We start from the raw sequence: 18,335 nt of genomic DNA, 5'->3' as shown, positions 1-18,335 counted from the left end.
GCATGATTCGCTTAAAATCGCGATATCCTGGGTTTGATTCTCGGATCGAGCCAAAAATAGTACCCACCAGCCACCGGAGTGAGGAAATTACTCGTTACACGGTTCACCCCCTTTGCTTTATTTCCCTTTTTCCTTCTTTATTTAGACGAAGCTTAATTTGACAAATATCATGCCTGGTATCATTGGGTAGAGGTTGGGTTGCGCTTTCCTAGAAATGCTATTTCACTTTTGTCTAGAAGGTACTTTAGTATATGTCGCAGATAATACAAAAGCTGGACGAGCATCTTAAACCTTAGCGGTTCGCATCAGAAACGTGGAGATAAACTTGTCGTATAAGTTCATGTCAACTACATAAGAATTCCTAGCTCAAGGCGTCTCGCTGTTCTGTGTTAGGATGTTGCATAAGGAATAAGATAATGAAAACCTTTGAGAAAAGAGGCCTGTGAAGACTCAAAATTATGTGTGTATGTAGTATGATTATGGATTTGAACCGAAAATGTTGATGCTTTTTCGGTACTTTACGGTATCGGAAAGAAACGCTTAATTATTTTGCTGAAAGAATAAAGTTTCTCTGAATTACAAATTAAAATATATCAGGAAGACCTATTGGATTCGCCTTAGTCCAGTCAAAGAACTGAAAAAACTCCAGCGTTGGATTCCAGGCTGTGTCAAAGAAATAGTTTCCGCAAGGGGCTTTTGCAATGTTACACCAAATATCAATTATGCTTCTAAGTATAAAGTACTCAAAGGTAAAGTAAGTCTATAAAGTACCTCCTCTGGACGTCACTTTTAATAGGCTTATGAAATTATTTTGGAAAAGCTCGCACAATATTCAAGAGCCTTTACAATTTAAACGAATTTCTTGTAAGTTCCATATTTCCAGAAAATTATAAATCAAGTTCTTTCCATTACTCAAAAGTGATTTTGCGAGCAATCCCCACTTAAGTAAGTTGGCTTTATAAAATTTATTGTGATAATTATTTACAACCAGAATTGCACTGCGGTTTCGCCCGCTTTAATTACCGGACGCAGCGTACTGCTACATACCACAATAAATCAGGTACAAAACGTAAAGTTTTTTTAATCGTACTTCAGCTCCAGTGTCAATTATGCAAACCTATTATATTAAATATAGATAGTATTTCAACATATTGAAACTGATGGTGTGGACGAATAATATATCTGTTCTTGCTCTTGAACCTTTAGTCTGTGTATATTATATTCATTCAGTAGTTTCAGCGTGATGCGCGGCGCAGATACAGAGAGACAGACACGAATGAAAAAAATTACAGTTTTGGGTACAGTATCAGTTAAAGAGTGCCCTTCAAAAAATTTTTTTTAAATATATTTAATGTGCAGAATTCGAACCGTTACAGTTTTATCATAAGTATAGATATTCTTTTGCAATTGAAAATAACATTCATCAATTAAAAATTTAAAGAACCCCCCGACTTTCAATGTAGTGTAAATTATTCTACTAGTGAAGCCCTTTCATTTGATATTCATATTGACGGAATTAAAAAAATATATAAACCGACCGATTTTCATCAAACATAGCTAAGAATGTACCCGACTAATTCACCTAGGAAAGAAAAAACAAAAACAAAATCGGTTTAACTATTCGGGAAACACTATGCCACAGAGAGACACGTCAAACTTATAACACCTCGTCGTTTTTGCGTCGGGGGTTAAAAATGGCGAGAAATACATTGTAAAACATTCGTAGTTGCTCACAACATTTGGATGTCCTACTGCTGCGAACTGGCTTCTTCTTCCGACAGGGATAAGACTTACAACACTTCTATCATGCGGGAAAGTGGCCCTTAACGATTATTATCAGTAGGTGAGGCGATTGACATAACCCCGTTGTTTGAGGCACGAGGATGAACAACGCCATTTTTTTTTACACCGCGCCAGTATCGAAAATTTAGTGAACAGCCGAACATGGAATCGATCCCGATGATTTCCTGAACATAATTTTAATGTGCCCCAAAATAAATTTCCATTTTACCCCAAAACGAAGCGAGAAGGTAGAGAGAAGATGAAATCAAGGTTTTAACTTTCATACGCTTAAATCGGACGTCGTATGATTTACGTGATGCTTGGAAAAAAAAACGTTTCACTACCTCTTAGGTAATGAACAACGACGTACGGCGGTCTAAAGTGGACACCGATGCTGAAGGATCTTGTAAACTGACATTTAACAGATGATAAAAAACGCAAAAAAAATATTTTCAAAAATTAGTTTCGTAATCTATACAAAACCTCGTCGCAAGAATCATAGAAAATTTAGATTGTATGAGTTGCCTAATGAAGATCGTTTAATGAAAGGTAAAGGTAAGGTAGGCCTAGGAATATTTATATTCTTAGATTACTTAGGCATTGTTTGTCGTTTATAAAAATTGGGCATTAATCCCTATTTTTCTGTTATTTATATTGATTTTCTTGGATAACAGTCTTGCGCTTGACAACGCTCTTGTCTTATGGAAAGTAATAATGAGTCTGGCGCGTGCTTTCTTAGTAATACGTGGCTCCTGCCATCAATAACTAAGAAAGCGGAAACTACAATGCCGGGCATAGAATGACATCAAAAAGTAATGCCTGTCGACGTTACAGGTACTTGCTAACTTGGTAAAAATAATTAGACGATATTCCTGCAACGAAACGCTGACACCCATAGAAAATATTTTCATACGTTAATATGCCACAAATTAAACGTTATTCATCTAACCCAGTCACGAAACTATTATAAGTCATTCCAACGCCTAGCGCCAGTGATTTAAGATAAGGTTACATATAGCTGCTGCTTGTGAAATTTTATTATAATTTCCTTTGTTCTACTTTTCACGCCTTTATAGCCATCTATTTTCACGCGAAATAACAGGAACAAGTCAGTGATTTTATAATAATCGTAATATATATTAGTAAATTCATTTGGCGGACCAAACGGATATCTCACCTGATGGTACATGAAAAACCATCGTCCGTGTTCCTTGCATACACTTCCCGGGTATGCAAGGAAAACGTCCTAAAAAGTGTCGCCCTGTGTCCATTAACCTAAGCAGAAATAAGCATGGCTGTAATACTTTCACGGCCAAAGATTTTCACAACAAGCTCTTCTGCTACCTTCCTCCTTATTGCGGATCACTTATAAGACTGAAATTCCCGTACTTGGAAATAGCCCGGTTCTTAACTTTGTTATGTTTGCAGATGACAAGTGATTAGTTGAGTAACATTTGTATGGTGACAAGAGTCAAATGCCCAAGAAACGAAATCAACGTGCCCAATGATATGATGAATGATTTACTACTTTGCATTGTTTGATGTTAACTTTGTTGATTCACGGAATCTCTTCTTACCAAAGTTTACATCTAAAAGTACCAGTTTTGCAAGCTGACTGCTAGGTACTGCGTATTTATACGGCAAATTCAATGTGTATGTAAAATAACACCAACCTTCAGTATAGTGTACATTATTCTACAAGTCAAGTCCTTTCATTTAATACCCATATAGGTGAATAAAAATTGTGTGTTATTTTGTTGCAGCGGCCGTCGTAAGACAGATTTTCATCAAACATAGCGAGAAACGCTCCCGACTTATTCATATATCACACACCTACACACACACACGCACACACACACATAAAAACACACATATAATTATTGTATTTGACCTGTGACGCATCTAAAAACATTAATACTAAAAAAATATTGAATAAATAGATAATACATACCCCCATCATCTCTGTCAGGGCCGCTGTCGTGTTCTGACTCTGATTCGTCCCAAATGGTGTCAGTGGCGATTTTCTGCCGAGAGCATTCTATCCAATACCCTGGCGTGGGTATCAGGTTGTGGGGATACTCTTCGCAAAATTCATCTGTAAGTAAAATAAATATTAGACCTTATATAAGAGAGACCTTATAGAAGAGGGTATTTTTGACAGCACAGAAGTTATACAAACACTACGTTGCTGTCACATAAAAAATACTGGCCTGGGTATACTGGGAATATATGCGGGGGTGCTCCCGATATATGAAAGTCAAGGACTTTCCGAAACTAAAAATGCGGTATTTTTCTCACATTGCACTTATATGATAATATTATCATATACATATATATCAAGAAAAAAACATTCATTTACACGAAAAGATTAAGGAATTTTTGTTAGTGAAAAATGAGGTTATGAGGCCTGCACTTTTGGATTTTCTAATTATATTCCAAAAATAATTCCTACTTAACAAAAATAATGAAAGCTTTTTACACAACAATCACACTTTACAAAATAATCGTTTTGGCCGTGTTCCAGTTTTGCAATATCTGTAGAGTTGGCGTTCCTAATTTGAAAAGTTCTTTTATTAACAAACTCCCAGGAGAGAAGCTTAAGCGTCTGCCTGGGTATCCAAAACTCGTAGAACTGAATAAATCCGGTTTACCTACCTAATAACTTTTTTCGATAAACCCCTTTTCATTAAGCGGCATAACTCGATCGCGATATCCGCATTTATAAGTTTGTTATATTTAGAAGGAAATTCAAGAATAGTTTGAAAGTAGTTGGAGGTATATTTTGCAAAATTTTGTGAATTACAAAACAAAGGTATGGTTAAGAAACTTAAAGTAGATACAATAGAAAAGTTGCGGATTTACCACAGCGCTAAGTTGGAAAATACAAAATTATATTCTGAGAATTCACAGGATGCTTTCACACGCTCTTGCGGAAATCAAAAGGAACAGTATTTCCCATACTATATAGCTAGAGCGTGCCTGAGAGTAAATTACCTGCTCTGCCTTTGAGACAATGTTTTCCGGATGGGGATATACGTATATCTACGAGCACACCATAGAGAGAGGCGAATGGAGTGCAAAATGTTAACTCAAATAAAAAAAAACGGTTTGTGAGTGTGTGTGAGTGTGTGAGTGTGTAAGTGTGTGTGTATGTGTGTATGTGAGTGTATGCATAAGTGTGTTTTTAAGAGTGTGCTTGTGTGTCCTTGCGTGACAATGTGTGGGATGCAAAATTCATAATACAATATATAAGAAATATCTAAAAACAAATTTGGGGCTCTTTAGGACGAGTATTATAATAGGTGTACCATAAACAAACATATCAATCTTTATAATATACGAACAGCTAATATTTAAATATCTATCTGTGATTTCGGATTATTGGGACAATAGAACAGAACTTCCAAAGGCAGATAGCGGGCTTAGCAAGAAGTAAAGCCCATACATAATTTTTTTACCGGTTGGTGGTATACGGTGGTATACAGATAGCGTAGTGAACGCAGAAAAGGTGCAGAATACCATAGAATCTATAAAGTCTTTGGCAGGCACTCTATAATATATATCATCCGCAGTATCCAATCTTCCAAAATACAAGCCATTTTGAGAATAAAAAAAAAAACTAAAAACGAAGATTTGCTCTTTATCGGTTCCGCTAAGTTAATAAGCTAATGGCTACATATATATATATAAATATAATGGTATTAAACACAATCAACGGCCGAGTTTAGAATGACCTAGTTCGTTATCTCAATTAACTTCGCCCTTTAGATCAGCCTAAAAGCCGACATTTGGAGTTACGAGCATTACTAGATAGCATTGAGTTATCACATTCATTAGATTAGCTTACCTTCAACCGTGCTCTTATGAAGATTAAAAATTTATGTTCAGTCGCGTAAATCTTTTTATCTACTTCGGATTCCAAATGTCCCAATTATGAGTTTTACAGCATTATCGAAATGTGGTATGGGAATAAAGTATTTTTTTAAAGTCCCGCTAAGAAAATTAAAAAAATTTCAAAAGTTGGGAAGTTATTGGTTTCACCCCGTTTTTCGAAAATCGAGTTTTCATCAGATGTCGACGTTTTGAGGTCCTAAGAAGCTTTCCTGACTATTCCCGCGATGGTGTAATCATGTCTGTATATAAACCTCTCATAACTTTTGAACGGCTTGAACGATTTTTTAAGAATAACTTTTAAACGGCTCTGCCGATCGATACCAAAAACTAATCAGCTCTTAAGGCTGATAAAACCCGACGATCACCGCCGTTTCGGTCAAAATAGGTTGATCCGTTCGAAAGATATCAAACACAAAAAAATCCAAAAAAAAGTGTTTTTTTTTTGAATAATTTAAAAAAAAATTGTCTGAATGATTTTTGATCTAGAATTCTTCATAGGACTCAATAAGCTGCGTCGAATGCCGCCAACCACGTTCAAAAGTTACAACAATTAGAGAATTAAAAAAATAGTGTTTTACGCAACTTCTATCAGACTTTTGAGAACATAGAACAAAGTAAGTAAGGAATTAGCGGAAAGTTGCAGAGATGGCCTTTAGCTCAACCGTTTTACCATTTCTTTTTATTATAATGAACACTGATCACATTTATTAGCACACTGGCTGTTCATAAACGCAAAATGAGACATACGAGTTCCTCAGGAACTAGTATTATTGTTTTTTGTAAATCAAATATTAGACACACATATTCACATATAACGCACCAAAATGGCGACAATCAATTGGGGAAAACAAAGTAACAGCTGCCTATTTAAGAATAAGAGAATTCAGAGAAGAAAGCTTACTTATCATCATCATCATGATAAACCGACTATTACCGACCTCCGGCTCGGGTCTGCTCCCAGTAAGAGTGGTGTTTAGGCCGTAGTCCAGCAAGTGTGGATTGGTGGACTTAACACGCCCTTGAAAACTCTCAGATATGCAGGTTTCCTCTCGATGTTTTACTTATCGTGAAAGTAAATTATATTTAATTAATTAAAGTTCAAATAACTCGGGACACCCGAAAGTGAATCCGTCCTAACCACAAGGATATTACCTCTTCATCTTAATTACTAATGTCTTTATCTGTTTGATTTATTACATAAGTGGGTACAGTCCGATTCAAACTCTATGTGTTTTCGGATGTTAACCGCGAGTGTAGTTTCGCACTGGTTGTCAAGTTAGCCATGAGTGTAGTATCGCGCAGGTTGTCAAGTTGGCTGCGAGTGTAGTTTTGCGCAGGTTGTCAAGTTAGCTGCGAGTGTAGTTTCGCGCAGGTGGTCGAATTAGCTGCTAGTGTTATTTCGCGTAGGTTGTCAAGTTAGTTGCAATTGTAGTTTCGAATGCACGAAGTTTGGGAAGATCAGACTGGTGGATTGGTGATCGCAGTTTCAGTAGCGCGGCAAATTTTGATTACTTTTGCAATTTTTATTTGTTAAGTAGTTTTAACTATTTTTGATAACAGGTATTATGATAATTAAGCTTAATTTGCTCTACTCCGCGTAAAGCAAGGGAATCTGTATGGTGTAATTTATAATTTCTTCAATTCTTATACTCCACACCAAACAGATCTTCGGCAATGTAGGGTACATACGCACTACGCACGTTTCGCTCCGAAACCGGAGTATCCTCAGGAGATGTTGACTTTACAGTGAATAATTGTTAAGTGTAAAATAAGCCAAATGTGTCGCCTTTTATACCTTTCTTAGGGGTAAGAAAGGTATAAAATACAAAGATTTTCCTGCTTTACGCGGAGTATAGCAAATTAAGCTCAATTTTCATAATATATCATGGATTTACGCAAAGTAACGCCTGCTTCTATCCAATATTTGATAATAGGTATCATTATTGTGAAGAAACTTCACTGATTTAATTCCCATAGACTATTTATTTTGTAACTAAAGTGCGAAAAGCATAATAAATTTTAAAATAACATAGTTGTCACAGCGCATTTCTCCACAAAAGAGAGTGCGAAGTTAATATTGTTTATCCTTTGTAAAATATCGGTTAATGTGTCTCTTTCAGAGACTGGCCAGCGTTATAAATAAAATATTTACCATGGTCACTATTGATAGGGAGCCTTGTCGGGAAAAAGACGGTGACTTATTCTTGTTTAAAACCCAGATTGGAGTTCTACCTACTGTGTGACGAAGTAGGTCCAGCTGCGGAACAGTTTAATGATGATGTTTAAACTGAACATGATGTAACTAGCTTGATTCCATGTACTATAATTTCCATGTAAAATTTTCTACCTACGTTGACTAATTCGATTGCGTTAAAGTTAACTACAATTTATAACGTAGCAAAGAAGCGCCATCTAGTCACTATTCTGAGAAATCACACTAGATGGCGCTTTTCGATACCATATACATCGTAGTTCACTCTCACGCTATCGAATAAGTAAGCGTATGGAGTAAACTCTGGTGTGAATATGGAACGTCTCTATATTTACACTAGAGTGCTCGATTATATTTGCCTTGTGTGATGATTGGAATAGATGAGTTATAAAAATCCTGAGGTCAGCAACGCGTGCCCGTGGATCACATCCTGGCCGCGGCACGGTTTTTAAAGTTATTTGTATCATCTTTACCACCATTAGCCTATTAACGTTCCACAGCTGAACAACAATTTTTTGCCTCATAGACGAGAGGGTTCTAGAGCATAGATCCAACATACTGCTCTAAAGCGGCTTATAGGGGGCTACCTCATCTAACCGCGACCGCTATAGTGTGGGGAAAGCTTAATAAGGCTTTTGCGTTTATTGATTTATGCTCTAAATGGGTCTCTAAATCTCTTTTCAATTTAATGCGTTCAACCCATATGCTTATGTTGCGGTAAGAAGGGTCGAATTAGGATAGATTCCTTTTTGCTTTATTATTAATACAGTTTCTCTGACCGATTTCAATCGACGGCGGTCAATATTCAGAGATTTTCCAACTACGCGAGAGACATTTTAGTGTGCAAGTATGTGCGCGAACACAGGGGCACTCGCTTATCCTCCAATCCTATAGTACAATGGGACAGCACCTTCGACACAACAGGCTTGACAGGCAGGGCTGACAACTTAACGTGCTATATAAGGTACGGGGGTGAATCATCCCCAATTACCAAATAGGCTTCTTGTTATAAAAATCCAATACTATTTATACACCCGACCCGGGCACCGAACCGAAGACCTAGTAATAACCAGTCGAGCATGCTCACCACTAAACCAACAAGGTAGGTCTCACAACCTATTATTTTATGAAACTAGTGGTTTGCAACTCGTAAATATTTCCCATACAAACTTTCGTCCGCTATTCTACACAATATACCCCCTTCGCATCGCATCATACGGCTGCTTTATGACTACTAAGTTTTCGTTTAGCTTTCCTTTTGACTTTGTACCTGTTCCTCGGCTCCTAAAAATCTTACCGTGATGCTAAGTAACATAGAACATTTTTCAAAAACTGGTTCACTAACACATATACGAAAATTTTAATGTGCGATTGTTGCCAGAGATAGGCTCGTTCAAAAAAACAAAAATCTTATTTTGAAGCTTAAACAAAAATCTTATTATAATTATTGCATTTCATCCGCGTATAATTTTCGTTTCAGAAAAATTTCCCCATAAACCTTTTATCTCCTATTAAAACTTAATGGGTTTTTCAAGAAACTAACTTTAAGAGGTATTGACCTTTTAGAGGACAGGCGGTTGGCGCAGTGGGCAGCGACCCTGCTTTCTGCGTCCAAGGCCGTGGGTTCGATTCCAACAACGGGAAAAATGTTTGTGAACGCTTTTCTGTGTCTGGTCGTGTATATTCATAAAGATATACATCAGCTATCTTCAGTGGCGTGCATAGCCCTTGGACCCAGGGTATGCAAAAGGTGTTCAGCACAAACATAAAGTAAAATTTATATTTTAGATATGTCGGTTTATAATCAAATTACTTTACAAAAGTTATATTTTTGATTGATTTAATACTATCGTCTATCTACTGCTAATTGAATAAAAGTACATACCCTGATTTACGTCACAAAATTATGACACACCTTTCGGCAGCATTTTCTAAGCACACTGAAGATGATAATATTTTTTTCCAACATAGGTATGTTTTTAGCGTCTTGATGAAAATTATTAATATAACAATATCCTTTATCATTCCACACTTTACGTATATTGGACAATAAAACAAAAGGAAAGCAAAATAATCGATTGGTGTGTACAAAGCCGCTTAGTCAGGAATAGTTTTCGTAATATTTATTATTAAACATACGTGTTACTTTATCACCTTTTTTGTGGATATTTGTAACATTGGTACACACCTTCCTTTGCGAATGATTTTACGATATAGGGATAGAAATTAAAGTTGTCTCTAAGTACTTTTTCCAGGCACACTGAACCCAAACAAAGACCGCAGGAATATGGGAGTTAACAACTTTCATTATAAAATGAATGAATAAACTATAAAATAACGTTAACACATTAAACTATCACTACTCAAACTTTTATAAGTTGCTGAATTTATGCACTTGAACCGTTTATTTATCACCAACGCCATAGAGCATTGTTCGAAGGTAAACAATAATGGCGATTGAATATGCTAATGATAATATTGCAATCGAAATTAGTCAAAATATGTCTTTAATTTTTTTGTAAGTATGGGTACGAACGCTATTTTATTTTGATATGTCAAAAATAAATAGAAACAATATTTATTGTTAACTTTCTCACTTTTCAATAATTCCTGGAATACTTTTCATAAAAAAATTAAACACGTAATTGATTATCCACTTCCGTAAGCAGTGCTTATAGACACCCATACATAGAGAATTTATGAATGAAACTGTTCTTGTGTGAACCGATGCTAATCTTGTAAGTACAAGCGCACGATTATAACATTACACGACACACACTACTAACTTGCACGCACACATCTAGCAGAACGATTCTTTTTTTGGGCGTGCTTATTTTATTTGATATTTCTATGCAACAGTAGACGGCGTCATATGTCGAGTGATTCATAATAATGGATTTACCCTGCAATCGATAACATGAGATTTAAATAATAATATAGGTATTTCACGTGTTTTAAAAGGTAAATGTTTAGCATTTACGGTTAAAAATTAAAATACGAAGTAGAAGATTTTATTTTGTACGCTATACGCCTCGCGCGCGCTGGTTGCGCTGTCGCCTGTCTAGCGACAATTGACCTAGAAGTTTGGCCGCTCATTACTAGATGGCGCTTTCATATATTTTTTACTTAGTGTTTTTTTAATTACAAAACTTTAATGGTCCTATCTGAAGGTTCTTTAAGACCCTGAGGGTAGGGTATGCACTGCTTATTTGCATATATGCAATGCACGCCACTGGCTATCTTAGTACCCATAACACAAGCTACGCTTACTTTGGGGATAGATGGCGTTGTGTGTATTGTCGTAGTTGTAACTATGTTATTGTATAAGTATTACGGGCAAAGTTAAAAAACATGGACTTTTATTACCCCTTTATAAATTTACCCCTTTACGGGTACATTTTAAATAAACTACTAACTGAGTTAAAACAACCTAAACTGAACAAACGTTCGAAATTTGCATGTCATATGTTGTGTTTTTCACTCATACTCTTTCAATCTACGTTAGCTTTTCGAATAAAATAGTATGCCTATGTCACAAAACCATGTGTAATCTTCTAATTATCTGAGTAAATCTCCTCAAAATCAGCCAAGCCGCTTCGGAAACAAGCCACATAACATACTGACAGACAAGTAGCTCAAATATTAGCTTAGATCAACCATGCTACTATAATGCAGGGTTGTCGGCAGGTTATTATGCCCAAGTTCGAAGAAAAAAGAAGATGACCTCAAAGAAAGACATGGCGAGATATTTTCCGAACGGACTGGATGCGAAAAGCTCGCGACTTAAAGCTTTGTCGATACTCGGAAGAGGCCTACGCCGTAGAGGCGACGAAAACGAAAATGTTTAAAAAATTAGTATTTAAATAAGATAATTTTAACACGTTTTAGAAATAAAGGCTTTTTATTTATATTATTTATTTAAAGATTATTGTCATAGATTCATGGTAACGATGTAACGTCGCGCCGTGCTCTACGAGGCACGGAGTAAATGAAAACTCTAAATGGTTTTTGTAATATAACACGTCGTTTCGCCGCCAGTTTGGCGGTTTGGCGTTTCTGAGTTTGGCGGGAACATTGGCTAGCATGCGCTAGACGTCCCTAATCGGTCCCCAATCTAGTTTCCGGCTTGGCCGACTACTTTACTAAAACGATACCTTACAACCATTCATTTTTTTCCCCATTGTTAAATGGGGAAAAAGATGCATGGTCTCAATAAAAATAAGTTTTTCTAATTTCTTCTGTTCTTTTCTTATTTTTTCTGACCTTCTTTCTGCTTTCTTCTCTCTTCTTTCTTCAGTTGATGAGACAGAATACGCAATTCACTGTAAGGTAGAACACCAAACTTTGTACAATATGCTTGGCGTTCATACTTATAGTGGACTGAGAATACTGTTTCTTCTAATATCTTTTACGATCTTGATTTTCCTCTTATAAATAGGTAACAATATTTAAGGTTCCTTACACGATGAGTGCCAACGGGACCCATTTTCAGATGATGTGCCATCATCAGTGGGCTGTATTTCATGAACGGTATTCGGATATAACTTGCTGACAGAAAGAGATAGAGGGCTCATAACAGAGACTCATTGACTTAATTTTTAAGAACACAGTGTATTTAATACTGGCACAATAAATAAAAAGTAAAATAAATACAAAATGGAAGCTTGTTTATTTTAGTCGTTTTTGTTCGATCTTAATAATGTTAATACTTTATTGTATTTGTATTTCTTATTGCACCTTGGTAAGGAACCCTTCGTATGTAAGACACAATTAGTCGGTTTTAAATAAAATGCATATTAAATTGTATATAATTCAAACATTACATTATTATAGTCTGACATATTGACATATTGTTATACTTAACTAACAAGAAATATATAATATATGCGAAAAATTTACTAAACGGGCAAATAGAAAAACTGAGTGGGCAAATTTTATACCGACTGAGCGACATTCAAATCTGAAGCAATAAATGGAGTGCTCCAAAAAGAATATTCTCGCTATAACCATGCTGCTACTAATATCTAAAGTAAGGTTAAAACATAAATATTTGTTACTTAAATTTTATAAGGTTATGGATAAATAATGGCCGTTACAACATTTACTCACTCATTATTTTAGTAAGTCATATTTAGTAATTGCAAACCTTAAACATAAATTCCTATTCGCCAGTTTAAATCCTACCCTTAGATATCTTAACGTAATACACAATTAAATAATAAATAAATAAAACTAAGATAATATACTCATCGCCATCTAGCCCGATAGCTGATGAATATCTTTATGAATATAATACACATAAATACTTATTTTATACAGATAAACACCCAGAAGCTGAAAAACGTTCATGGTCATCGCACAATCATTTTTCCAGTTGTGGGAATCGAACCCACGGCCTTGCACGCAGAAAGCAGGGTCGCTGCCCACTGCACCAACCAGCTGTCCTCTAAAAGTTAAATACCTCTTAAAGTTCGTTTCTTGAACAACCCTTTAAATTTTAATAGGAGATAATAGTTTTTTTAGGAAATTTTCCGAAGTGCAATAATTATAATTCAGCTTCAAAATAAGATTTTTGTTTTTTTTCTTATAATATACAGATAAACACACTGAAAAACATTGATGTTCATCACACCAAGATTTCCAAAAAAACGTAGAGTAAGATTATTATGCAAAAATTTTATGATAGAGAATCAAAACTTCTTAAACAAAGTTGCTCCCAATCCTAAAAGGTACGTTTAATCTAAATTGGATTTCGAAGCATTTGATTGAATCTTATGAATTAACTCATTCGGTCTAAACTAAGCAAGCCTAAATTGAATCGTCTTTCTATTATTACAATAGATGTACCTAACAGTTTTCCTCGGATTTACTTTGGATCGTCAGGTAATGATATTAAATGCATATAACCTTCTATATTCATCAATAGCCTGTAAAAGTCCACCCCTGAACTAGAGGCCTCTTCTGATGGGAGTGTGTGCCCGAACTCAGTGTTCGTTCATGCTTTCTAACGGAAACTTTTTCCAAATCAGTACGATTTGAAATAAAAAAACCGTAGGTAGTTTCAAGTAGAAGCGAGTATATATCTTTACCTAAAGTTTTATTGTCCCAGTTGTTACTGGGATGATAATCAAATGGATCTTACGTAAAAAATAATAAAAAAATCGGGGAAGCTTTCGTATCGATAAAGAAGCTAAAATAATTGCACACATGTATTTAAGGTAACTTATTGAAAAATGATTAAAAATTGCTCTCTCAGAATGAGAAGGGTTAAGTAATGGATAAATATTGTTGTTGTGCATGGCGGACCCTTTTGAAGACTTTTTGAAAGCCTTCAATACTGTAGTGTAATATTTTTATCTATCTTGTAAATTCAGCAAGCGTTTGCAATGTAAGTGTGTTTTTACGACATCATATTAGATACCTCTAAAATTACTAGTGTTTAAAAATATATGTGTTATATATGTATTAAACATGAAACACTTCCTCTTAATTCACTTTAAGTATTACAAAAAAAAACCGTATCAAAATCCGTTGCGTTGGTTTAAAGATTATATATAGGGACACTCAGATAGATGGAAGCAACTTTGCTTTATACGAGTACTATGTAGTGTTAAGGAACCTAAAATTTTTTTTTTGTCCTGTCCGTAGTGAAGACAACGTAGTGTTCTGAAAAACACTAAAAATAAGTGTTAGACTGTCTTAAATTTCAAGGCAAACTACTAATTATTGTTTGAGTTTTATATACACACGCGGAAAAGCTGAAATATTCTATACCTAAATGATAGGATGAAACTCCGAATTTATCAAAGAAAAGGATCCAAACATAAACCGTAATGCCATAGTGATTTGGATTGAGATAAAAAAAATCAGTGACCCATATAAAGGGTCTTTAGCGAGAACACACAAAGGAAATATTAATTTCCGCTTCATGAAAAAGGTTTTCATTTCATGTGCGGTGCAGACTGATCGCATTGACCTGTATGCTGTTTTGGTGTCATTGATATGACTTTAAACCATTAAAGCGGCTATAGCTTAGTGGTTGCGGCTTTTGCTTTATTTTCGGGGAGACCCTGGTACGTACCGCTGTCGTTTTAATATAATCAATTATTCTTTCACTTGCTTTAACGGTGAAGGAAAATATCATGAAAAAACCTACATGCCTGAAAGTTCTCCATGACTTTTCAAGGCCGTGTGAGGACTACCAATCCACACTTCGCCAGACTGGTGGACTACGGCCTTAATCGTTCTCATTCTAAGAGCCCTTTAGTAGGCTGGTATGGCTAATGATGATGATGAGTCCATTTTAACCAACTTCCAAAAGGTGGAGGTTCATACAAATATATCAAAATTTAAAAAGAAAATGACTGTAACAATATGAATAAAAGAAGCAAAAGTAAATCCATCCATATCAATTCAAGGGGTATGTTGGTTTTTAGTGGTGTTTTCCCTTATTATATTCTTCAAGTCTGAAACAATTTTAAATTTGAAAGAGTTTACCGTTTAGTAAGAGTTAAAAAAAATAAGTAAATATAAAATACATCACACCGATGTCTTTAGCTGTTGCGGATTTTGTAATTATTACTCTTACTTCTTATTGTTTTCTATGTGTCGACGCTTATTTACTTGGCGGTAACTATGTTATAATAAAAAATAAAACATTTAAGGGAAAGATGTAGTGACATGTATGTTCTAATGATTATCTGTGGTAGTCTGTTTGGTTATATTAAGTTTAAGATTTTTACTTCATCTGTTTTGTTGGTAATGTGTTTTGGATAACCTGGTTGTAATTGGATATTGTTCTGTATATTATAAAAGTAATAAGTGACAATTATCTTTTATTGATTGCTAAAAAGTGAAGACTCGACAATTTATATCAAATAGGCCTACTTTAAAAAAACTTTTGAAACGTGAAGTACTACGACTATCGGTTCGGAAGAAAGACTCTACTAAGAAGAAGCCATTAAGAAAATCAGCAGTTGGTTTTTTCCAATATCATTTTACAGTTCTAATCAATGTTGTCAAATATAAAGCAGAGTGGCTTGCTTAAATGCAACCAATTTAGCAGAAGAAAAAATACCTTCGGAATCATGTTAGTTAGTTATAGTATTCACCCTCAATCCCAGATATTACGTATAATATCGATTTTAAAAAGGTTTTTAAGGTTACACAATAAATATATCTTTCTTTTTCCGTACCAGTGATAGCGGTCATGTTAAGTATCCTTTTTGTATATCTACGGATATTTTAAAAAGAAGACAGACGTAAAGATGTCCTTCGTTCGGAATTTGTGCGAGAAAGGAAGTATTAATTTCCGCTTCAAGGCAAGTTTTTTTTGATACGCTGTGTTGTCGGTTGGTTTGTACAATTCAGTGTATTTGTATGAAGAATATCCTATTTTTTGAGCACGGATGCCTTTGTAAAGAACATTTTCTGACGGATACTGATGAACGAGAATACATAATACATTTTTACTATACACCACGCAAAAGAAAATATATTAAAAACCAAATAAATGCAATATTTGATGGTTTACGATTAAAAAAAAAATTTATTTAGCAATGAGCAAATAAAGCTCCGAGAACCATACCATTTGGGGTCTTATTATAAATAAGAGTTCTTATGATAAACACCCAGACACTGAAAAACATTCATGTTTATCACACAAAATTGGGTGGGAAAGTGGGAATAGAACCCATAACCTTGGATTCAGAAAGCAGGGTCGCTGCCCACTGCACTGTCAAAAGGAGTAGGGCAAAGTTGGTTCAATAATAAAAATCGTACTAGCTTAAGTTAGTAATAAAACCTATTGATACGACAGTAAAATTCGTGCATGATTAATTAATATCCTTAGGGTATTCAATTCAAACAAGCTTTCAAATGGCAAATAACTTTTGCAAATGGGAAAATGTATCCAATCACCGGACATCCAATCGCATAATATAGGCGCCGTGGTTTCAAATCCATATTGATTCAATGCGGAGCTATCTATTATTAATACCGTTTTGGCATTTTGCTGAATAAAGATAGCAGACTACTGCAAAAGCCGCAACAAGTCAAAGAATTATAGATGCCGTAAAATCAACACAACCTATATTTCCGCAATCAGAAATCAAACTGTGTCAATAACATAAAACCAAGGTCAAGTGGTTTAAAAATTACCGTAGCAGATAACTATCCAATTATTATTGTCTGAAACGAAGACGTACGTCTCAATCGCCGCTAGACTGAATTGCTGAAAATGCACAGGGACTTACAAATAATATAAGATTCAAATATTGAAAATTTTATTTTCACGCTTATTTATCTCAAATTAACTAAAAATTGCTCAAAGTCGAATGATAACCTTAAGAAATTATTCAAATTACCCAAAATATATATATAGTATTAGAATGAAAAAAAAAACAAAGTACCTGGCCAATTTTTGGAAAGCTGAAGGTCCAGAACGTACTTAAATCGCAAAATAATTTCCAACCTAAAGATTAGTCTTTCGCAACTTCGAGATAACATTATCCGTTCAGTAGAAAGTGAACAAGAAGAAAAAAAGAGAAAATAGAAGACAGTCAAAAGAGTGCCTGTGGAAAGAGGTAAAACCACACAAGCTTCTATAAGTATCGTGGGGTGATGAATATGTACGTTATGTGTAAATAAAGACACCAGTTTCAAGCATGATTAATCAAACCCTGAAGCTCATAAAAATTGTATACCGATAAAGAAGTGCCGTCAAGCGCCAAGGAAACCGATAAGGGGTACGTTTTTAATTTATCTGATACCCTTAAAAGGTAAACGCTATCACCTTCGACTTAATCATTGGAATCAAAGGCTAATTTGTAGTGTAATTAAAACAAAGCGGCGTTTACGTCGATCTGCGATTAACATAACGGTCCACAACGTAGCCAGATCGTACCTACGTGGGAAGAGGATTTTTTATGAAGTTCGTGCTTTATCATTTTATGTGAAGGTTTTAATTAATATTTTACTGTGTGTTTTGGCTCTCAACAAACGTAAACCGCCCGAAAAGCTTTGCACGATTTTAATTTCACATCACGTTACGTTTGTGGAATGGTTGGTTGGTTATATTATACACGTTATATTATAGGAATCATTAAAAAGCGCATATTTATGTGCTGTAAATTATGGTTTTGTTTGCGTTATTTTGCGTTATTCTACGAATTGTAGGGCTAGTTTCACAACTCCCGATTATCTTTTAACTGATTGATAAATTTTACGTGTTGATAGTTATCTATGGGATATCTGTCCAGATGTTATAATTTTCCATCAGTTAAGTTTTATTGGGATATTCTGAAACATGTTCTTGCTGATTTAAATCTTGACAAAGGGACTCTTTGCCGAGCAAGAGGACATAAATAGTCTGAGCATGAGTACAAACAAATAAACTGACGCGCTTCTGACATGATGATGTTCATGGCATTATATTGTATCAAGTTAA

General features: G+C 35.1%; 1 protein-coding gene across 1 annotated transcript in view; it reads right to left on the bottom strand.

Moving 5' to 3' along the window:
- The window catches only part of LOC120631748, a 103,528-nt gene that overhangs the window by 43,269 nt on the left and 41,924 nt on the right, over positions 1-18,335 (bottom strand). The window contains exon 6 of the mRNA XM_039901428.1: positions 3,734-3,877. Within this exon, the coding sequence (XP_039757362.1) occupies positions 3,734-3,877 (144 nt within the window). The remainder of the gene's footprint in view (positions 1-3,733; positions 3,878-18,335) is intronic.

This window comes from Pararge aegeria, chromosome 18 (assembly GCF_905163445.1).
Source record: "Pararge aegeria chromosome 18, ilParAegt1.1, whole genome shotgun sequence".
Lineage (NCBI taxonomy): Eukaryota > Metazoa > Arthropoda > Insecta > Lepidoptera > Nymphalidae > Pararge > Pararge aegeria.
Note: the sequence above shows the minus strand (reverse complement) of the source record. Positions and strands in the feature narration are given on the sequence as shown.